The 23,593-nt window shown below is 33.1% G+C and overlaps 4 protein-coding genes and 1 long non-coding RNA gene across 8 annotated transcripts; 3 read left to right on the forward strand and 2 right to left on the reverse strand.

Moving 5' to 3' along the window:
* Positions 1-707: 707 nt before the first annotated feature.
* LOC105112001 (uncharacterized) lies at positions 708-9,097 on the forward strand. 3 transcript variants are annotated; one of them, XM_011007535.1, is made up of 9 exons: positions 708-815; positions 2,054-2,322; positions 2,735-2,880; positions 4,210-4,309; positions 4,870-5,400; positions 5,848-6,185; positions 6,734-6,878; positions 8,741-8,882; positions 8,922-9,097. In XM_011007535.1, exons 2-8 carry the CDS (start codon positions 2,148-2,150, stop codon positions 8,860-8,862), a joined length of 1,557 nt encoding a protein of 518 aa, XP_011005837.1. In that variant the 5' UTR covers positions 708-815; positions 2,054-2,147; the 3' UTR covers positions 8,863-8,882; positions 8,922-9,097. The 3 variants fall into 3 exon arrangements, with proteins under 3 accessions (XP_011005837.1, XP_011005835.1, XP_011005838.1); XM_011007533.1 differs by having other exon boundaries at positions 8,741-9,097; XM_011007536.1 differs by having other exon boundaries at positions 4,897-5,400; positions 8,741-9,097.
* Positions 7,400-8,980, reverse strand: LOC105112000 (uncharacterized). Its single transcript, XR_839689.1, has 2 exons — positions 8,894-8,980; positions 7,400-8,858 (listed from the first exon to the last, which is right to left on the reverse strand). It is a non-coding gene; the product is annotated as an uncharacterized LOC105112000 (long non-coding RNA).
* A 5,458-nt stretch (positions 9,098-14,555) lies between the features above and the next one.
* On the forward strand, positions 14,556-14,966 carry LOC105112013 (egg cell-secreted protein 1.1-like). The gene has a single exon (XM_011007554.1). The coding sequence runs from the start codon at positions 14,556-14,558 to the stop codon at positions 14,964-14,966; it is 411 nt and encodes a 136-aa protein (XP_011005856.1).
* A 3,048-nt stretch (positions 14,967-18,014) lies between these two features.
* LOC105112002 (cold-regulated 413 inner membrane protein 1, chloroplastic-like) lies at positions 18,015-19,667 on the forward strand. Its single transcript, XM_011007537.1, has 6 exons — positions 18,015-18,229; positions 18,316-18,447; positions 18,672-18,767; positions 18,936-19,000; positions 19,152-19,221; positions 19,313-19,667. Exons 1-6 carry the CDS (start codon positions 18,060-18,062, stop codon positions 19,476-19,478), a joined length of 699 nt encoding a protein of 232 aa, XP_011005839.1. The 5' UTR covers positions 18,015-18,059; the 3' UTR covers positions 19,479-19,667.
* An 818-nt stretch (positions 19,668-20,485) lies between these two features.
* LOC105112003 (PLASMODESMATA CALLOSE-BINDING PROTEIN 4-like) lies at positions 20,486-23,271 on the reverse strand. Of its 2 annotated transcripts, XM_011007539.1 has the most exons (5): positions 22,802-23,269; positions 21,978-22,228; positions 21,593-21,935; positions 21,171-21,216; positions 20,486-21,085 (listed from the first exon to the last, which is right to left on the reverse strand). In XM_011007539.1, the coding sequence occupies exons 1-5, from the start codon at positions 22,863-22,865 to the stop codon at positions 20,875-20,877; spliced, it is 915 nt and encodes a 304-aa protein (XP_011005841.1). In that variant the 5' UTR covers positions 22,866-23,269; the 3' UTR covers positions 20,486-20,874. The 2 variants fall into 2 exon arrangements, with proteins under 2 accessions (XP_011005841.1, XP_011005840.1); XM_011007538.1 differs by having other exon boundaries at positions 21,593-22,228; positions 22,802-23,271.
* Positions 23,272-23,593: the final 322 nt, after the last annotated feature.

A 23,593-nucleotide genomic window follows, 5' to 3' on the forward strand; every position in this document is an offset into this window, starting at 1 on the left:
TTTAATTTCAATTTTAATAATGTGAATGCTTTGTACACCAAGGGTCCCTCAAATTAAAATACCAAACCTTAGAATTTTTTATTTTGTTGCTTGAAAAGAAGCCATTACAAAGTCCACAACAACGAATGATTTTATTGCTCACGCGCTCAGGGAAGAGACTGTAATGCAACATCCTTAATTCCTCCGCTGCTTCTGTTTCCACTAAGTTACACGTGTTAACGCGTCAGGAGCCTCATCCACGTGGTAAAAAGCCAACATAGCTTCTGTCTCCACCGGTCCCAAACAAATTCAATCTCGACCGTTCACTACCCTCGTATAAAGCCAACATAGCTTCTGTCTTGACAGTTTGTGGAAGTTTAGGAGGGGAGCATGGCACATTATAATTCAGTCCCTGTATGTTTCAAAGTATCACAACTTAGTAGACAATAGTTTTAAGAAATTCAATTTAGTCCTTTACTTTCTTTTTAAAATATACTTTCTAATAAGTTAAAATGGATTCTGGATATTTCATAATCCAAAATTAATGATTTAAATCACTCTAGTTTATAAATAAAAATAAACACCGTGAGAGTTTTGAGGAAACCCAAGTACGCAAGAGTCAAGGGATTAATTTGTATTTTCATGAATAATAAGTACTAAATTATAGATCTGATCAAACTCTAGAGACTAAAGCATAATTTATTCGGAGAGAAATATAAAAGAAAGTCTTTTCCTTTGCTTTTATTATTTTGGTAGGGAGAGAGAGAATGAAGCTCTAGGCTTTAAAGAGAGAAAGTCTCTCTAAGTTTTTAGCTTCTTTCCGCACAGACATACAGGTATGTTTTTCCCTTTGTATGTTTCCAAATTTGGTTTCTTTTCTATTTTTTTTTACTTGTATGAGGTGAATTTTATTCTTCATGAACTGTTTCTCTTGCTGTTGATTTCTCTCTCTCCTGTTTCATTTTTTTTTTTTGGTTTTATGGTTAAAGTATAGAACTGTCATATGAGCTGGTTGTTCTTAGGGTTTTCTTGGTTTTGTTTGTGTTGTTTTTGTGTGCAATTATGACGTGTCTTTGTGTTTTTATGGGTTTTGATTGGAAAGACTTGAGTTGACTTTGCTTTTCTTGGTGTTTACTTGAGAGTTATGGTGGTTTTTATTCTAGTTTTATGGTCTTCTATGATGTGGTTGGACTATCTTTCTCTTGTTATTTGAGACTTCTTTGGCTTAAACGCATTCTTAAAAGTTACACCGGAAGAAGGTAAAGCTTTCTCTCGAATTGTGATCTGGGATATACAAGTAAATATCACAGAAAAAAACTCATCCGTGATGTAGTTCATCTTGAAAGAATTTTTGTGAGCATGGCTTCTTGTTGTTGTCGTTGGTTTTTTTTTTTCCTTGCTGAGTTAAATTTATAGGGTGTCGTGTAATTTCTCTTTACCCTTCTTGCAAGTTCATGAAAGACGGTCAACCCTTTTTTTTTTCTAGTTTTATTTTCGTTTCGTGTTCTTAATCTCAATAGCAAAGTTAAGTAGTTCGTGTTTTTCCAGTCTTTGATTTGCTTATCACCTTTTGATGTGTTAGCCTCTGAGAAAACTGTCTTGTTCCCTTATGACTTGTTTGACCTGTCCTTGTTACAGGACTGGCATGTTAATCTTCTAACCTAGATTTTCCCACAATTTTTCATAAATGGTTTTTATTAAAAAAAAAAGGAATTTGCAACCTTAAATCAACATAATTGAGAGGGGATTACATTTAGCATTGATGAACACGTTTCTTTTTAATATTGTTAGCTCTTATTCTGCAATCTTGCGAGATACTGATCTACAAGTTACTTTTATTGTGCTTGGATGATGCTAGTTGTTCCTTGTACAGCTAGTCAGTGGCGGCAGTTTCAGTTAGCTTTTGAAAATTTTCCTGTCTTCCTTTATTGTGTTATCACACTTAACCCCACACTCTCATAAAACAACAAAGTTATGTTGCTTTATTACTTTTTTATGCTAATCTCTGTCCTTTTCTTATAGCTTCTCCACATCTCTGTCTATTCTAATATCCTTCTCATTTCTTTCACAACAGTCTCGGCCGGTTGCTTTGATCACCTAAAGGGGTTTTATTTCCCCACTGATGTTTCCAAGTCGAGATTGTGGTACATATAAAAAAAACAGATCAAATGCCATCATTAAAAATGAAGACCAACCTAAACATGAGCTCTCTAAGAGAAAAAAAATGTCTCGGTGTGTGTCAGAAGTCTAATATAATATCCAAAAAATCATGCTCCCAAGTCTCAGTTTCTCGACAAGCAGCAGAATCTGACAAGTGCGTTCAGAAATGTCAGGATGGCTATGGTAAGCAACTAACTCCATTTGAATTATGCTTATATTAACTACCCTCGTAGACAGCTGTTGAAGATTGCTTGGTGATTTGTTTCTTTGTTTGGAAAATTCGCAATTTTGGCCTTGTGCCCTAACCATTTTCCTCATTGAAGCAACTTTAATTTTGAAGAACTGTAAAATATTTTGAATGTTGTTCATTGAAGAAGTTATACTTTTCTTTTAGTATTTGTATATTTCGTCTTCCATTGTGTACCCAAAAAAATGCACATGCAATAGTTCTGGACCTTATACTCTTATCACGACTCCATTTTGGATACATTACAAGCAGTTTGATTGCCAGATTTTTAGAATTGCAATCAATACTGCACATTTGATTTAGAAGAGATTTTTGTTTATATACTAAACTTCTAATGGTTCTTTCTAGTTGCTTCGAGTATGGAAATATACACCCAGGGGGAGGACATTAAAAATGATGAAGCCGTTGACCAGCAAGACTTACCACGTGATGGAAATTCTCAGTTTCTGAAGCACCCACCAACCTCTGCAGATTCTGGCACAGCTGGGGATATGGTAAGTTTTGTATGTGGAGACTCTAATGTTCTGCTTGTCATTTTTCAATACCTGGACATCAATTACTGGATGTGCTTGCAATGCATTTGTTATGGTCTAAACAGAACCTTTCTTTGTTGATTTACTTTTCGGAAACTTTGGCATGGATTTCAAGCATGTGCTGCATGCGTAATTATGTTCATTTACACCTGGCATTTATAATCATTATCATTGCTAGAGTTTGTCTAAAACTTTAACTTTTTACAATAATGATATTATGAATTTGAAGCATTTAGACAATGTCATGCTAATTTTACAAGTGCTGTTTATAACATTTATCATTAGTTGAGTACATTCAAATTTTTAATATTAAGTATGGTAGTAGATTATATTCATTATTTTTTTTTTTTGAAATCTGTACGTATGGTTTTGTTACAGTTGTTGCCATCCCTAGCATCTTTCTTCTCCCTTTTGATTTGTATTTTGTACAGATATAGTAGTTTATAATCTTCCATCAGAATTTGGTTTTGGTTGCATTTCCAAGTATTTTTTAATTGCTGTATCTGACTAAATCATAAACTTCTATGATTTGTTTTCAGACTAGTTGATATTTCTTTCTTGATTATGCAATTCAAATATTCTTTCTGTTATATATGTTATACTTTACATTTTGTTTTGTTCAACTATTATTCAATGGTACTGTTTTAATGGGAAGTTCACTGATGATTTAACTCAATTATCTTTCTTTTAATATCCGGTGTTTGTACATTTTAATCAAGCTTTTTCCACCTGTTGTTTATTCTTCCCTATATATTTCTTCTGCTTTTTTGTACTCTTGTCAGGGTTGCATCCCATCTCTGGTGACTTATTGGATGTTCTCTTTTCAGGTCAAGGAGAATTTACCCTCACTGCACTATAGAATAAAAGAACTGATTTAGACATCTTTTCCAACAATACATTACATAATAAACTCATGCAATGTAGTAATTCTTGGCTGCACTTGTCATATCTTAGTAACACATGTTTACAACTCCGAATACTTCCTTTTAAGCCATCAAGTGATGCCTGAAACTGCATTAGGTGCAAAGGTTTTTCCTTTTTCTTCACAGGCTCATAGAATGAGGAAGCCCATGGAAATTGGTAGTCTTTAGTGATTAAGTAGACTCTTCACTACCTAATACTTCCCTTTGCCTAGGAAGTTAAAGATGCTTAAAATTGAACTTCTTTTGGATAGATTTCAATGTACTCATATTTTCCTCGATCCATTTCTTGAAATGCTTTCAGTAGCATCATCACTGTGTTTTTAATCATTTTTTTGGATGGTTTCTTATGATAGTTCATTTGATGCAGGAATCTATATATAACTTTGCATCAAACTTCGAGACAATTTTTTCTCCTGTTCTGGAGCTCATTGAAGTCCACAGTGTGGCAAATATTTATGATGATGCAGGTATAGCTCAAACTTCTCCATCTAAATGCATAAAAAACTAGTCATTAATGCACTTTCAATACTAAAGAAATGGAAGAAAGCCATATCCCTACAATACCTGCAGTACTATTTTTCCTGTTTAGTTGCCTGCATGATAGCCAATTCTATACAAATGAATGTTTTATTGTTTGTCTCTTGTTTATGCTATCATAATGAGACAATTTATTGTTATATGTGGTATTGCAAAATTTATTTTGAAGAATGTTGGTTATTTGAAAGCAAGTACTTCGAGGACATGTTTACCTTCAAAGCATTTGCTGGCTGGTAGAAGCATGGATTACATTGGACATCCGTAACAATTTCATTTTTTGCTCTGGTATCCAACTTTGCTAGGATCTAACTTTAATGTGCTTGTATATGGCAACTAACATAAAGTCAACACTGATTATTATTTAGTGTATTGGTAAAGATAAAACTTTAATGGAAAACTCCCAAGTGTTTTGCATTGGAGCTACTCATTGTTTTGATTTCTTCTATGACAATATCTGGTTTGAATAGTTTTCGTTTAATTTCTTTTGCAGGGAGTAACAGCAATCTTGACGTGCCAGGTTTGGGTATTGATGACAGTGATGATAACAGAAGCTCATGTGATTATCAAACTTGCAACATATCAGATTTCTTTATTTCTGACATGATTATTGCTAGCTTACCATTTGATGGGAGCACTGTTAATGATTTGACCGATGCCAATCCTTTTCCTGATTACAAGTGCGCTGAGCCGAGTATGTTGTTTGATGTGGCTGAAGAGTGCATGATACTACCTTTTCTTGAGGATACTGCAAAAATGAGCGACTCTGATGATATGAAATCATGTGAAGAAGCCATGACAGATTCAGATAATAGTAGCTTATACCTAGCAATTAATCAGATAAGATCTTGTGACCGGGAATCTGATCTAAACATTGACTCGGACCAAGCAGAAGACTTTGATCCTCAGTTCTTTATAAAAAATTTACCTGAATTATCTGATGTGGTTTCAAATTTTCTGCCCTCTATACACCCTAAGGAGTCTTGCAGAAGAAAGTCCGTAACCCTAGTGCTTGATTTGGATGGTAAGAAATTTATGTTATTTATGTCTTGTTACTAGTCCATGTAATATGCCTTCTCCTTTCATATTTTTGAGTTTGATTCTTCAACTTTTCTATTAATCATGCTGCCTATTGACTAAACTACTTGAATCATAACAACTGAGAGAAGTTAGTGGATAGGTCAGTGGGTCTGAATACGATACTCCGTGTTTCTAATATTTGTGGACGTGATATTGTTGAGTTTGATCCTTCGACTCTTTTACTTTTGTTTTTGCTTTATCTGAAGTCTAAACACTATTTTAATGGCCACCTCTGAGAAGATAGTGATAGGTTGGTTGGTTTGAAATTCCCTCAAACTTTTTGGTTATAATTGTGTTTTCAGCATCATTTTCTCTTTAATTAATTTAATTGAAGAATTATGTCCCATGTGCAATACGAAGGTTGAGTCACAGATGGCTTTTCTATTCTCAGAAACACTTGTCCACTCAACATTGGAACGCTGTGATGATGCAGACTTCACCTTTACTGTGTTTTTCAATATGAAAGAGCACATAGTGTACGTAAAACAGAGGCCTCATGTCCACACTTTCTTGGAGAGAGTTGCAGAGATGTTTGAAGTTGTTATCTTCACAGCTAGCCAGAGCATCTATGCAGCACAGCTTTTGGACATACTGGATCCTGATAGAAAGCTTATATCTCGGCAGCTTTATCGTGAATCATGTATTTTTTCAGATGGAAGTTACACAAAAGATTTGACAGTTTTAGGTGTTGATCTTGCTAAAGTTGCCATAATTGATAATTCACCACAGGTATTTACATTTACCTGCCCATTTTGCTTTGATGGTTTTGCACTTTGCTATTCCCCCCCCTCCCTGCCCCCCCCCCCCATCTTTCCTCATCTGTCCAATTTTATTGCTGTATGAGCTGTGAGCAGTTATCATCCTTGGTTATGATTGTTGTCTAGTTAAATGGGTTAGTGTTGTGTGGTCATTTTAGTTCGGATACCACATTAGTTGTCAATCTATGTATAGCGAGTCTAATCTTCTACAGTTAGATTTGGGGATGTTCTGAGCTGACTGTGCTGGATGTAAACTGTAGAAGTGGAACACACCAAAGTTCTTGTCTTAGGTCAGGGCACTAGACTGGAGAAGGCAGAAGAAATCATTACATCAAAAGTGAAAAGAGATGAAAATAAGGTCATTCCTTTTTTTTATCAATGCCAGTATCATGGGAAGCATTGTCTAGCTTCCCCTTCCCTGAGAAAAAGGATTTTGGGTGTCAAAATTGCAGGAACAAAGAAAAGTCTTCTTATTTGAATCTACTCTGATTTTTTAACTGTTCTCTTTGGTGATTTCAGGTTTTCAGGCTGCAAGTAAATAATGGGATTCCTATTAAGAGTTGGTTTACTGATCCATCAGATTGTGCACTAATTTCATTACTACCCTTCTTAGAGACCCTGGTTGATGCTGATGATGTCCGGCCCATAATTGCAAAGAGATTTGGTAACAAGGAATAAAAGAGCTTCTTTTTCCTTACTAGCTTGAATATTGCTCTTTCCTCTGGTTTATCTTTTAAGCAAAATTTGGTCTCTGATTTAGAATGTCCATTTTCTTTTCTCTTCAAGCTTTTGATATATTTAACTATAGAATAAACTAGTGTTTGTCTCATTCTTGGGTCAGCTCTTGGTGATTGGACCCTTTCTTTTTCTCCTCTAAGCTTACAACTCCATGGGGTGCTCTATCTAATTTTCCTAAAAGGTAGTTGTAGTGAATGTCTCCCTTTCATTTTACTGTACAGTTGAAGTTGCAACCAAACTCATAAGGGCGTGTATATGAACTTTATCTTGTGAAATATAATTTTGCAAAAATCTTGTTTGCTATCTTAATTGGTGCTCATCTACATGTGCTGCTATCTTTTGTGTTAGTTTTTCTTCAGTATGAAAATATTCAGATTCTAGGCTAGCAGTAATAAATTAGAACCTTGAACCTGAAACTTCTAGGTCCATTCCTTTCTACATGGCTTCTTTAGTCTTGAAATATTGTTGAGGCTTCATAGTTACTTCATCAAGCATAATTATTTATCTTCTGAGATCATAGTTTGACTATTGTTTAACTCGCATATCCTAAACATCTTTTTAAGGCAAATGATGGTTGATAAGAAGGGAATGGTTTCTATGTATGTCAAGAAGCCTTGTGAACAGACTCAATCAGTATCGATAATTTTATAGTTTTTAAAAGAGTAGTTTAATTTATATTTTTTAAGAGAGTAGGTTTAAAAGCAAATATTTTAATGATACGTCTGATTTAATTGCATGGCCATCTATTATCACTTAACGCCATGGAAAGTAAAAAAAAACTTAAGTCTTATTTAAACAATACTATTTATATTGCACAATTTTATCTGTGTTATGGATTTTTTATGCACTGATTTAATTTTCAAGTTTTGTTATGGATTTTTTATGTGCCAATGTAATTTTCAAGTTTTCTTATCAATTATTGCTCATTTATTTTTTACATTTTCATATCCTCATATCTTTTAAGCATTCAATTAGATCTTGATGATTGGGCATACCTTCATTCCTCTGATTTCTTATGTGCACCATCTCAAGTTAGCATGTGGTTTGATAGGGGGTGGTTGCCTAGGCAGGATGATTGTGGGCAAGCTGTCTGCGAGTAAATTACACCTTAAATGTGGATTATTAAATGTTTCTCCTCAGTGTTTACATGTTGCTTATTTGCAATGCATAACAATGCTTCCTTGATAATGATACTTGTCTCTTTGATAATACATATCATGCTTCAGGGCTTTCTTACTCCTTTCGGTACAAATTCTTCGAGAGATGATTATAGCCAGAGAAAGTGTGGATTTTAAAGTTGAGCACAACCATGTCTGTAGGTGTGGTTCATTAGATTTGGAGGAATTAAGGTTATCTTTAGGTACTCAATTCACTTGGCATGCCTTATGAATGTGTGGCTGTAGCCTTTGGGTTAGAACCCCCCCACCCCAATCCTGCGGATTATCAATAGCCAAATATGAAAATTTATGTGAGTTTGAGGTTTGATATCCTGAGACTATGAGAGCAAGGGATCTGGTGTTAGTGCTATGCATTTGAGTCTGAAATATGATATATAAGGGTGGATTATGTAAATATCCAAATCTGATTAGGGTGACCATGTAGGTCTTTGAAGGCCTTCAAGCGGATTGTTAAAAGAACACGGGTTTGAAATGCTCCTTCACCCATGGTTTGGGAAGAAAATGGTGACGAAGTGTCTGATATACAAAAAGACCTGAGTGCCTGTCATATTAACATCTGCTGAATCATAAGATCTTTTCTCTTTCGTAATTTTGCATGCCTTATCTGCAGGTCATTTGAGGAAACATACTAGATTATCTGCTAATGGAAAGTATAGGTACGTTGGGTTATTTTGCTATTTTTTCCTGTTACTTTCTAGATACGGCACTTTGCTACAGAATGGACTCTGCTAACAATTCATTGTTCTATGAATTTACAATGGACTCTGCTAACAATTCATTGTTCTATGAATTTACTACGCAATGTTAAGAATGGATTGAGTTGTGTAGTCTTGTTTGTATCCTGATAAGAACGGATTGGATGACTGGTCAGTTTCTGTTCTTAAACCAATGACTGATCTCTATGTAAACTAGCATAGAACATCCAATTGGTGTAATTGCCGCTATACTAGTAGTTATTTCTCAAATATTTGCAAAACGCCAGAGCATGATCTGATGGTCTCTATATGTGTTGCGTTAGCTTGGTTTCATTGTCTTTCTGTGTATCTTCACTGTATTTAATTTGACTTCTGGGATTGCCTTTTTAATTTGCTTAGAGTGAAATGCATATGCCAAATCATTGTGCCTACAGATTGTTGAATAAAACTTGTATTTTTTTAGCTCTAGTTTTTCCTGGAGAAATGGAGGGTTGTGCAGCCAGCAAATCCTTCATGCTTGTTCCAAAATGGAAAAACGTCTTGCGCTTTGCAGTGCTAGTAACAGTTGCACTAGCAGCTGCCATGTATCTTGGCATTTGACACATGCAAATACCATCATCACTAACAATAAGAACTAGCGTCGGAAGGTCAAGCTAGCCTTAGTTTTGAAGGGAAAAAAATGAAAATTGAACGAAAGCCTCGCTGAAAACTGGAAAGGAGGCAAGTGAGACTGACTGCGCGTATACATCCCAGCCCCAGACGAGCATATTTTTTTGGGTCCATAATGTAGAAGTCTTCATGAGGAAGGCAGCTAGTTGTATCGCCTGTATTCTGCCGAAGTTTGTGAGAACCCCAGGGCAGCTGCTGCTATAATAATACATGCAGCCCACAAGATCTTTAACTAATAAGAACATTAAAAAAAAAAAAAGCCGCTCATGATTTGTCCCTGGAACAAACTGGTATTATAAACGCCATGACGGGATCATTGTGAAAGATATATCCCAAAGTTGAAATATGAATGCCGTGCCAGTGGCTGAAATCACAGACGTGTGAAAGCTAAAACATTACAATGTCTCTATAAGCAATCAAATTAACTGTCACAACCCAACATTTCATAGCATCAATGAGGATATATATGGTTTTTAATCCTCGGACAGTTTTCTTTATATGAAAACTCTTCCAACCATCAAACAAAGGTAATTTGCACTCTGTAAGGTTTTCTTTTGGGCATCCAACATATATAAATTTATATTTTGTATGCATATTTTTTATCGAAACAAAGGATTTATCCCATTAAACAAAATTTTGGCCCTTTGGATGAATAAATAAGTATTTTTGAGAAATCTTCCCATAGTTATGGTATTATTGGTCTTTTAAGGCTTCAATTTATAACAAACCTTATTGTTATTTGCTCTTATTGGTGTCAATTGATATTAGAGTCTAACAATTTTTAATAGTTAGTTATTGTATGCTATTAAATAATCATGGTCGGAAGAGATGGTCATAGAATATAACATGCTCATATAGGAGGGGATGAGGAGGAGAGTGATAAATAGAAGACATGAAAAAGCAAATTACATAATTGACCTATTAATTATAAATAATAAAATTACAAATGCAAGTTGAAGAATTAACATGTCGAGACTAATAAAGATGAAGAAGAGAAAATCAGAAAATCATAATGTGAGTGATCATGAATCCTTGAGTAGTTTTAAGAGTTATTTTTAGAGCCATACTCAAATAAAACATCTTCTTGATCGAGATAAACATGACATTGAAGTTAAAATTTTTTATGATTCTAGTTCTTTTATGTATTAAAATCCATCACTAAAATTTTATGATAATGAAAATAGTATTGTTAAAAGAGAAGATTTTGATGCAGAAATATTGATTTGTGATGATTCTAAGAATGCAAAAGATGTTTATGTTATGTTAATTAAGATGAATTCATATTTTAATAGTGAAACTTCCAAAAAAAAAGGGAACATAATTAAGTATGGTTCCAGAGGTGATTTTTGATGAAATATAACGTGTAAGATGTAATTCATATGAGAATTTTGGAATCGATAGAATCAAAGTTGATTCTTATAGTCTTTAAATAAAAGTTATGAAATAAATGTCAAAAAACCCCCTAAAGAAACCAGTACATATTTTTATTAATGGTGATATAAAAGATAGATAGGAGAGATTTTTCTAGTCCTTATAATACTATGGCTTTGATCGAGTTATTATTTGAGAAGGTTGCAAGAATTGTTGTAAATGGTTTTTAATATAATTATGAGTGTGTTTGGTATTATGACAGCTATTGTGATTGTAGTTTTAAAAAAATTATTTTATAAAAAGTATTTTTAGTTGAGGTTGATTTGAAAAAATAGATATTTGATTAAAAATGTGGTTGAAATTGAGGTTAAACAAAAAATAGTTTAATGTGTTCGGTTAAGAATGCTTTTGAAATTGAGATTATAAAATAATTTAAAAATATATATTAATATTGATGGTTTTTAATTTAAATATTATAGATTTAACTATTCCTATTACATCATGAAATAAATAATACTTTATATAAAATATTTTTTATTATTCCATTAAACGATTTACAATTCCATTACATACAAAATTCATCCAATAAAAACTACAGTTTTCATAATTTTGTGAGCGTGTAATAAAATTAAATAAAATATTATCATGTATAAAATTGATATTACAGTGCAAGTGAATTTAATTCACTCTATACTAGCTTTTTGGGGGAAAAAAATATTGTTCACATTACGGTGTGAGTGGATTTAATTCACTCTAAACTAAATTTTTTCAAAAAGAACTATTAAAAAAATTAACATACTAAAAAAAAACTAAAACTGTTCACGCGAACAATGCAAGCGAATTGCACTATTCATTAAGTGAACAGTGCGAATAAATTGCACTGTTCATTGTTTTTAAGTGAACAATGCAATTCTCTTACACTGTTCACATTAACAGTGTATTAATGTATATTGTTCATGCTAATTGTACTGTTTAGTGAATACTGCAATTAACATAAACAGTGCGTGAAAAGTAAGAATTTCTTGCTTTTATTTCCCTGTGTTTGGAAAGCAAAAGTAATGTGGGATCCATAAACAAAAAATCTCGTTTTAATGTTTACCAAACAACTAAAATTTATGGTTTAATTAAAATGCAGCCGCAGTCACATAAACAAACATACTCTAAGGCTTTGTTTGTTTATAGAAAAGTTATTTCCTTTTGAAAAATGAATTCCGGGAAAAGTGAATTCTAGAAAAAATGAATTTCTGAAAAGTAAAGTATTTTTCGATGTTTGGTAGTATTATGGAAAATGAACTGGAAAACACTTTCTAGTATTTGGTTATGTTATGGAAAATGAACTGGAAAATAATTTATTAATATTTTATTTTTCTCAAGTTTATTAAAATAATAAGGAATAAATCTTACAAATTAAAAAGTTGAATAATAATGAAATTGAAAAAAAAATAATTTCATAAATTATCTCAAATAAAATAAATAATAATCAAAACAATAAAGATCAAATCTAAAAAAAAAGGATGAAGAAATTAAAATAATAATAATTAACATTTCATAAAATATTTCAAATAAAATAAATAACAATCAAAAGAATGAGGACTAAATTTGATAGAAAAAAAAATTCAATAAAAAAAAATAGGAGAAAAGCAAATAATAATTATAAAAATGAGAACCAAAGTCAATATAAAAATTAAATTTTAAGAAATAAAATTGAAAAATAAATATTCAAAACAAAATATATATAACAATCAAAAGTTTGAGGATCAAATTTGATATAATCAGCAAATAATGACATTTCTAAATTTTTCACAACTTCCGGAAAGTGTTTTCCTCCCAAATTTTTCAGGAAAACACTTTCCTGAAAATGAAGCCAAATTTTCCTTTGACTAAAAAGTGTTTTCCGTTTACCAACTTTCCTAACAGCAAACAAACATAAGAAAGTTTGGAAAGTGTTTTCCTAGAAACCACTTTCCGAAAACAAACACAGCTAAAAAAGAAAATACTTTCCTGAAAACTAAGTCAAATTTTTCTTTGACTGAAAAATATTTTTTGTTGATCAGAAAGTGTTTTCTGTTGACTGGAAAGTGTTTTCTGTTGACCAACTTTTCTAATAACAAACAAACACAGAAAAGTTTAAAAAGTGATTTCCCAAAAACTATTTTCCAGGAAACAAACATGGCTTGAATATGTTGTATATGGTCTTCAACATAATTACAATAGCAATTTGAGCACGAGGATGAGTTCTCTTTAACTCAAGAAGATTAATGAAGGAGAATTATTAGTAGAAATTATTTGTTTTCTAAGTTATTTATTTTTATTCTTATTTTGTTTAGATTTTTTTTTCTTTTATGGTGATTTTTTCCCTATTTAGTTTATGAAAATATGAGAGCAGTAACATTTTTTTTTCTATTTAGTTTGTGAATTCTACAATAAATCTATAATTATTTATTGACATTCCTTTTTTTTTTCAAGATAAACCTGACTAGTATAGATAAGGATGTTTATCTTGTATTTTAGCATAGTACTAGCTTAAGTAATTTTATTGGTATTCATTTCTAATAGTATAAGTAGTTTTATTAGTGTTTTTATTACTAATATTGTATTTAACAATATATTGATATTTGATTTTAACTAACAAAACTCTAAAATTATTTAAAAGCAAGACAATAAAAATGAATACTAATAAAATTATTTCAAATGATTAAATTGTATATGTAGTTGTTTCTTATAGGTTTTTTTATTTAGTTTTAATGCAATAATAAATCAACAAGATAATTTTTAACTATAAATTTATCAAGCTGTATACAAAATTAGTCAATTTCTAAAAATAAAATATTGTAACTTGATAAGTAATATTAAAATTTATGTATTAGAAATATATCAAAAATATCTATTAAATATTATAAAAATAAAAGTAGCTTATAGCCTTATATCATCTAAAATGTATTTGATATTATGATAGTTTTTATAATTATGATTAAAAAAACATGTTTGCAAAAAATATATTTTTAATTGTGATTTTAAAAAAATAGATCGGGCAGTCATGCAATCAGCTTTTGTTTTTCCTGGAAAGAAAGAAAGAAAGAAGAGGAAGAAAAAGCATGGGAGCCAAACACACATTTAGTAGTTTTTTGCTACGAGAACAGGCTTAATCAACATTCAAAGCCTAATTATAGTTTTGATATCATCTTACTAAAATGATACAAAATCATAAAAAATAATTTTGAATAAAAAAATTTAAATGTTAACGAATCCTGATGAACGAGGGCATGTTATATCGAAACTAGCAGAACGCTAAGCACAAACCAACAGAAAAGGACAGAGAAAACACTCGTTAAGCAGACGATTCATTAGACAATGTTTATCCTTTCATAGCTAGCTAGCTAGCTTGCTGATTTATTTTTGTTTTTTAAATTAATTATGGTCAGTTACTGAATAATCGATTTAGTTGCCATAAATAGATATAAACTTCATGGATGGTTACTGTCTTTTGGTCTTTCCGTTTCCTCCCCCATGCACGGTCTCTCATTAATTTCCAGCCTCCTCACTTTCAAGTAATTTAACGTTCAAATTAACTGGACGCCATGTTCATCGATCGATCCCTGTATAAATCACTCAGCGATCTACAACAATCTCAATCACACGTTACCTGACCAAATACTGCTCTCTAGCTACAGTACTATTACGCACGAATTAATGGCTTTTAACCTTAAGCTCTCTCTTTTCTTTGCTTTCTTGGCATGCAGCAGCTTGGACTGCTACAAGGCCAGGGCACTACCATCGGCCTCAGCCTCAAACCTTATGGCTCGCTTAAAACTAGACGGACACTCGCAGAATTGCTGGGGCTCTTTGGTGCAACTACAAGCATGTTCTGGGGAGATTATTCTTTTCTTCCTGAACGGTGAGGCTCAGCTTGGTCGTAGCTGTTGCCAGGCCTTGAGGACCATCGGTGAACATTGCTGGCCTAACATGATTGACACACTCGGGTTTACAGCAGAAGAGGGACAAATTCTTGAGGGATACTGCGACAAAGCTGCCGATCCCACTACTCCGTCGCCACCAGCACCATCTGTAATGCCTGCTAAGGTTGTTCCAAAGCAAAATTAATTTGCTTCCTTGATTAGACTTTGAGATTGGCTGTAAGTGGTGCGTGTGCTTGTAGCAGCAGCAATAAAACCCTCTTTCCTAGCGTTTCTACGTTATATAACCAAGCTCTCTAGTCTTTGCTACATGTAGAGTGGCACGCACGTTTCATGGCCATTTCTCTCATCTTCATCGATTGCTTAATTTGGCATGTTACATTAACTGAGAACAAGGGTATTAATTATAGTTTATTTCACGATCGATCCAGTTGTTTTCAACGAATTATTCACCAACGATCTTAGCAGCCTCGCGATTGAGAAAATCTCGGGCTCCTCGCACTTCAAATCTTTTTTAGATTAATTTGATGAACAAACCAATTCAATGGCAGCAAGGTGGATTGCATTTTAAATAGATGGAAAAATTGGAATATGAAATAAAAAGCAGTTTCAAACCATAATTGGATTTAAGTAGATGGATTTTATATATATAACCAACGCCGGACACTTGGTATATGTATAAACAAAAGGAAATTTAATAATAAAATTCCAAGATTGCATTTTATTATCATTATTTTGGATTACTAACTCACCTCGCTCATTCATTGCGTTGTCCCAAAGCAATTAGCAAGATCCCGATGATACATAGAACACTGAACCCATCTCACATGGAGGTATATATATTTTTTTATATAAACTATATAGGCTTGTTTAAAAAAAAGATAACAAAAATCCAATTACCCGTGTTATAATACCAACCAACTAGGTAAGCTAGTCTTATTTGAATAATATAACGAAAAAAAGAAAGATAGCAAGCAAATAAAAAATACAAAAAAAAACTGCAATAATAATAAAAAAAAAACTTTATCCAAAAGCGAAAAACAATGTTGTTTAATTTTAGCTAATTAAATATAAAAGGTCAAAATAAAGTTAAAACAAATAAAAAATAAAAGATTAGTACAAGTTAATCCGAGCTAGCATGATAAACATATAATTTAGGAATTAAGAGGCAAACTAGTCTAGACTAATCTATCAAACTTGTATCATAGTTCATGACATCAGGATAACCCAATAAAAAAAAAGAAATTGAAGAAAATCACAATGCCAATTAAAAGAAATGTTAAACAAAAAAATTAGAGAAGAAAATAAAAAAATATCAACTCTGTTAACTTTTCAAACCTGTGACCCAGGTTATCAGATCAAAAATACCTTGCATGGAAAAACATTGAAACCCAATCCCCAAGAAATGAAAAGTGAAATGACATTAGTAAAAGAAAAATCAAATAATAAGAAGCAAAATTAAAAAAAATAGCAATTAAAAGAATAAGAGTTAAAATTAAAATAAAAAATAAAATAGAGAAAAAATTTTCAATTTAGGGTTAAATTGAAAAGAATAATAAGCTTAACAAAATGATAAAAAAATAAAAATAATTAGGACTAAGTTGTAAAAAATAATATACGATGAATTTTAATTGAATGATAAGATTGAAAATCGATAAAATTTATATAAAAGGGACAATGAAAGAATCAGGAATTAAGAGCAAAAAGAACAAATTGAAAAACATTATATAAGATAAATTAGAATTAAGGATTAAATTAAAAATAAATAAAAGTTTTACAAAAGGGTTAAGGAAAAAAATAAAAAAATCAATCAACAATTTTAATTTTTCTAAAATTAGAGATAATTAAATCACTTAACTATTTAAAAAATTATAGGAAAAACATATATATCCTTATACAATCATTAAATGATTAATAAATCGTATAGAAAAAATAAAGATATCCTCAGTTTTAGATATATTTTTAGAGACTAGTAGTAAATAAAAAAATATATCTATAGCAACATGCATTTTGCCTTTCATTTTAGTTGTTTTTTTATATAGACATACATGGATTAAAGTACCCTCACACCATGTAAAAGTGTGAATATTTTACAGAAATTCCCTTATATATATATATAAAATAGTCCTTAATTACTATTTAAAAGATAATAGAACGAGAAAATTTTAAGAATTAAAGAAAGAATACTAAAATAATATCATTCATGTATTAAACATAATCATGTCCATTTCTTTATATTCTTTCTCTAATTCTGTTTTTTTTTTAAAAAAAACATTAATATCTTCTTATAATCACAATTAAGTGCATTTTGAACAAGAAATAGAGTTTTTATAATATTTTTGTAAACATTAAGGTGATTTATGTCAAATCTTCATAATCTTGAATAGTTTTGTATAATTTCATAACACCTTGATATAGTTGTGATAATTTACCTAACAAAAAATTTTTTCTTAATTATGTTTCTCACTTTTCTCCCATTCTTATTTTTTCCTTTCAAGTCTCAAATCCCCATACATGCTATAATATCTCATAAAAAGACACTTAAAAAAGAAAAATCTAAATATTAAAATTCACAAACTAGAATTTTTAATAGTTAGAGGCAACAATGATATTAGAAAAATAAAATTAAGAAATTTAAAAAGAAAAATTTTAAAAATATCCTCAAACTATAAATAGTTTTAAATTTATCATCATATGATTTTACTCATGATTTAAAAAAAAAATACTCAATAACAACTTTCATTTATTTTTCAGATTTTTTATCCAAATTATATTTTATTTTTAAGAAATAATACCATTTTATAGAAGTCTTAAATATTTTTAATATGAGTTATTAATTGATAAAAATAGCTATATACTTAGCTATGTCTAGAATTAAAAATAGATTAGTAGAAGTAGAGGGATGATTAAGGGCAAAGCAGTAATGAAAGCGGTAATTTGTGTATATCAATCAGTCACCGCACACTTGTTGCATTGCTATTAGCCTAATACCCCCACGACAAATATCTTGTGTGTTATTGTTATAATTTTTTTATTTAAAAATATATTAAACTAATATTTTTTATTTTTAATATTAATGTATCAAAATAATAGAAAAACTAAAAAGCTATATATATATATATATATGAAAAAAAAACACAAAAATAAATAACTAAAATAAAAAAGCTTTTAAAAAATACATTTTCAAATTTGTTCTATTGGCTGGTTGGCTCACTGCTTATTTATAGGGAGAGGAGCGAGTCCTCACTCCTCACAAGAAAATACAGGGAGGGAGAGAAAGATGAGTATGCTGGTATCTATATCACCGCCACCTGCACAGTCTTTCTTTCTCGCCGACAGCAGCAGCAGCAGCAGCAGCAAGAAGAAGCAGTTTCTTTCTATACAAAACCCTCTTAGGTCTCCTACAGTCACACTACTCTCGAGCTCTTTCACCACCTTCAATCCTCTTAGGTAGGTCTCTTCTCACTACTCACCATTACTGTTATTTTTTTTTTTGCTTGTTTCATTTTCTAATTGTGGTTATACAATATGTACAGATTATCGATAAAGAGCAATGAAATGGTGATGAAGGTAAAGAGGAAGGAATCGGGAAGAGGGTTTGGTGCTGTTTGTCATGCTGGATCCCTCACTACTCCTAGTCTCCACTGGATTTCCGCTCTCTCTTCTGTGTACCTCTCTATATTCATTAATCACTCTCTCTCTCTCTCTCTCTCTCTCTCTCTCTCTCTCTCTCTCTCTCTCTCTCTCTCTCTCTCTCTCTCTCTCTCTCTCTCTCTCTCTCTCTCTCTCTCTCTCTCTCTCTCTCTCTCTCTCTCTCTCTCTCTCTCTCTCTCTCTCTTGTTGTTTGAGCTTCCTTCTTCTTTCCTTTTTAATTGGATTAAATTATTTACAGGGTTTTGGTGCTGGCAAAAGGCACTGCTGTCCAAAAGTCCTTTCTTGTTCCTTTATTTGCTCTCCAAGCACCGCCAGCCGTCATTTCATGGATCAAGTACTTCATTTTATTTTATGCTATCATCGATATGATTATGAACTGTGTTAATGATAATTATTCTGTAAGAAAATGTTACTTTTTTATATTAATTAAATTCAGTGAGTGATTTGTATTGTGGGTTGGTGGAGGATTTATGCTACAAGTTTGGTGTTTCAAAATTTGCAGGGGTGAATATGGCATTTGGACTGCATTTCTTGCCCTTCTCTTCCGTCTCTTTTTCTTTATTCCCGGTTAATTCTCTTCCCCAATTTAACTTCTATAGAATCCCATGTTATAATTTTAAGGAGGATCACCGCATGTTATATAGTTGGTTTTGATATATTTTAACCACGGGTAAGGAATTCTTAAAAGTTTCAATCTTGGGTCTTCTTTTTTCCATAGGTGAACTTGAGCTGCCGTTTATGGCGTTGCTCTTGGTAATTGTGGCTCCTTGTCAAGTTATGAACATAAGGTAAGATGGATGTGTTTATCAAGAGAGAAAATCATGTCTATTTCATTTTTTTTTTTTTAACTTAATATGCCTTGCAATGTTGTGTTTCCAGGGGAAAGCAAGAAGGTGCTATTGTTGGCCTGGTGATTGCAGCCTATTTGGCTTTCCAGCATTTTTCACGGATAGGGAATTTACAGAGAGCGTTTGAGCAAGGTTCAGTTGTTGCCACCATAGCTGTTGCGTGTGTTGTTGTCACATCTTGCTTGCTCTTGATCTGAGTTTTAGGTAAATTACCAAAGCCATGTGGAAGGTGACAAGAATAAACAAACAATCACCTGGTGTCATCTTATGTTACCATGTTAGCTATAGTTGTGGGTTCTTTGGCGGAGAATAAAATGTGTAAGAATTTGAATCAATGATAAATTATTTAATAATACTTAGCGTGGAATTACCGTCTCTAAATGTTACATGTATTTGTATCTATTTTAGAGAGTCCCGATCTAATTGCTTTTCTCGCGATGCTCTTCTAAACGCAGCTGTTCCTGATAAGTAGTACTGGTGTGATAGCCAAGCTTTCCTTTTCATTCTGTGCCAGAGTGCAATTTAAATTAAAAACAAAGGGATCTCAACTATGTTGAGAGGATATGATGGCAAAAGGGATTGATATGGGTATCAGTATGATTTGAGGATCGCTAAAATACGGTGCAACTATGTTGTACATCTTTACTCATTAAGGATTCAGTATAAGCAATGTAAAGTAGGCCTTCTGTTTTCACTTAAGTTGCTATTTGTTGCAAAGTAAGAAGCTCATCTAATCTGTTATTTAAATGGCAATAAGATTTGTATGGTTCAACGCTAAACGAGTTAGGAGAATATGAACAATATGGCAAAATGCTTTCAATGTCTGATCAAATTACTTTCAAGCCTTCCAAGATCTACTGAACTATCTTATGATTTAGGACAAATGAACATAGGTTGAGTTTATGATAGGAAGCAAAGGAATAATCTTTGGTGAAAAATTATTTCTGTGTTTTAGTTGTCTGTAATACTTTTATCCTCTTCTGGACTAAGATTATTATCAGGTGACACAATTTATGAGGTTCACTGTCTGTGGCCAGCTTGGTGGCGTGTGTTGAAGCATGTTCATTTGCTACGCGGGGAATAACATAAATCCCTCTCTTACTGGATGAAATAAATTCGTCAGATAATCACCACGAGCATTGTTGTAGTCTTACCAGTCCCAATTGTTTATTGTCGTCTACTCTGTGTGGGTGATGATTCTGTCTGGTACTAACTGCTAATTCGTATATTAAATCGTATACTTCGAGCACACAGGCTGTAAAAGCAATCCTAAAGCAACACAAGCTTGTCCGATGCTTTTGAATGCTAAAAATTTGAGAGAATATAACTAGTTAACTTGTCTACGAGCACAAGAACCTAAGACAGAGACATTCTACGTTCTTCATTTTCTTCTAGCTTCTTACCAACCAAAAAGCATAGTAGGGAAAATAGATTGTAACATTTTATGGCGAGGACAAATCCTCGAGAAAATATGTGGTTGTTGATTCTCACTGCTTGTGTTTGAAATTCATGGAAGTTTTTATGGGAGTTTGGTGGCAATCAAGGAAAGTTGTCATCTCGTCGAGGGTAGCGATAGACTGAATTTCCATGCCCTTAGAGATGTTTTGTTGCAAGAAGTGATCCCACGATACCAGTTGTAGAGAAGAGGAAAACTAAAGTGCACGAAACAGAGGTGGCTGAGCTGGGCTGGCCGACTGGTTCCGGCACGCCATAAACTGTTGGTGGTCCACCAGGTGAGGTTATTGTGGGAGTCATCATTGTTGGGGTTGGAGGAGTTGGTGCTGGGTTGACTGGTGGACTTATGCTGCATTTTCCAAAAACATGAAGTGAGTTTTCTATTGCATAATTTTGGTGATAGGAATGGTTTTAAAATGGATATGAAAGCTTACCTGGGTGTTGTCGTGGGCGATGATGCATAGTGACAGTTTCCACTGCCTGCAATAGGTGCGGTGCAAACAGAGAAGTTAAGGAATCTCATAGGAAGCAAATTATGTGGATTCAAGCTCAATCATTCAGCAACAGCCATGGATTAAGGATTCTGAATGGCCAATGAACTAAAGCAGGGAAACTAATAGTAGATAAAAATTTAGGGGATTCGTGGCTGAAAGATGAGTTAGACCTTAAGCCATAAGACATTACTGTGAAAAATAATTTTGGAAGGGGAAACAGGGTTTCCTAAACACAAAAACATTTTTTTTTTCAAGAGAAGAGACCTAACAAGCAGTGAATTTAGGTTATGGACAGCAATAATTGTAAACAGATCAGATTTCAAAACATCTGCAGCATGCAAAATGATATTCTGTCATCTTACTTGGATCAGTGGTGGTAAGCTGTGCTGTTCCGCCAAAAACGCAGCTTGTGGGAACTGGATTTTTCTGGTAGTAGCTATTGAAGGCATAAGAAGCATGATCACGGATGGTGTTTGGATTATAACAACTTCCACCCGGTTGAAGTGCAGAACAGTCTGTACCACCATAGCCACAAGCATAATCAAGAGCTACCTGCAAGGCAGTTTGTGAAGCAGTTGGGCTAGCAATACACCATTCTCCTCCTGATGAGGTCGGATTTGTGGAAGCTGGGGGATTTGTGGTAGCAGGGGGGTTCATTGTGGCCGGGGGATTCATAGTGGCTGGGGGCACCATACCAGCCGGGGGGGTTGTAGGTATTGGGTTGATTCCAATTGGGGCGGCTGGGGGCACCATACCAGCCGGGGGTGTTGTAGGTATCGGGTTGATTCCAATTGGTGCTGGAGGAGAGTCTACTGGATTTACTACAGGAGTTGTTCCAGAACCAGGATTTGTTGGATTGATAATGGGAACCCCTCCTGTAACTGCATCTAGTTGGATGGCAGTCTCTGAATATGAGATGAGCATCCTGTTTTCATCGCCTACTATTTTATATTTTTGGATTGGTTCCAAAATCGGCATTTCAGCAACACTTGGATGGCCTGAACAAATCAAAAGGCAGGATCAGATTTCTATCTTTTCTTTATGTTGAGCAGGACAAGTTATTTTCATCTTGTTCCATGTTAATGGATGAAAATGAAGTTTTATAGCATTCATCCTAAACCCAGAAATTTTGACCAACTCCCTGATTTGCTAAAAGCAGAAACCTGAGAAAATGGGTTTCATCAATCAGAAAAGCACGAGTTCAGCACTTCCTCAGAGAAAACGGAAAAGGAGTGAGTTTCAAAATCAAATGCTTACGGATTCTTACTGAGAATTGGGTTTCATGCAATCAGAAAAGGCACAAGAATTTATGCACTAAGATGTAGTTTACAGCATGATCACAAGCAACGAATTTCTATATAGATTTCTATTTTTGTTCATTGTTTAAACAAAAGCGCTACCATCTAACAGAGGAGAAATGTTTAAACAATCTTGTTATAGGATCCTCCATTTTGTGAGACACATGAAGGCACATACATTCATGCATGGTTATATAAACACGAGCACATAATATTGCTATGAAGAAAACGAGAGTGCAATGCTGGAAATCGAAAGAAGGAAATGCCAATCACCTGGATAGAGGAATAGATACAAGAGGAAGATTGTGAAACATTGAACAGCTCCTCCAGAAGCCATACTGTCAAGAAGCTGCTGCGGCTACTGTAGTGTGGTTTTGGAATTCTTCTTATTTGTTTAGAAGAATGAGATGCAAACCAAGCCAGGAGCAATGAATTTGTTACAAAGAAGAAGAGCTTAAATATCATGGAGGCACAAGTTATATAAATAAAACTCGAAGAATCAAAGCTTCCTTGGGTCGTAGAGAGAAGGAAGAATATCAGAAAACTTGAGAAAGGAGGCATTGGGGTAGTTAAATTTTGCAAGCAAGGGAAGGTCCTGAAAAAAGAGGATGAAGAGGAAAAAGGTAAAAGAGCAACCTGTTCTGTTGGGAATATATACATATGTGATTGTGATGCTGCGGCAGTTTTCCCTTCTCTTTCTACTGTATTATGGGACTGAATCAAAAAATTAAAGGCAGATTGAGTTTTTTTATGTTGGATACGCTTCACCCTTTTCCAATATATATATATATATATACGAGTTGTAACCCTAGCTGTTTGTTGTTAGCCTGATCAATTTACAAATTACAAAAAAATAAATAAAAAATCATGATTCCTTGAATAAGAAGTATGCAAAGTTAAAGATACCGTCTACTTTTAGGCATAAATTCAGAGACTGCTTATGGAAACTTTCTACTATTATATATCATAGTTGGCAGGGAAAGCTTGAGATTGTGCTTGGATGCTGCTGCTGCTTCCTCTCCTTTCCTTTTGTTAGGCTGGCATTGTCTGAAACAAAGAAGGGGG

The sequence above is a fragment of the Populus euphratica genome, unplaced genomic scaffold (genome assembly GCF_000495115.2).
Source record: "Populus euphratica unplaced genomic scaffold, PopEup_1.0 scaffold319.1, whole genome shotgun sequence".
Taxonomy (NCBI): Eukaryota; Viridiplantae; Streptophyta; class Magnoliopsida; order Malpighiales; family Salicaceae; genus Populus; species Populus euphratica.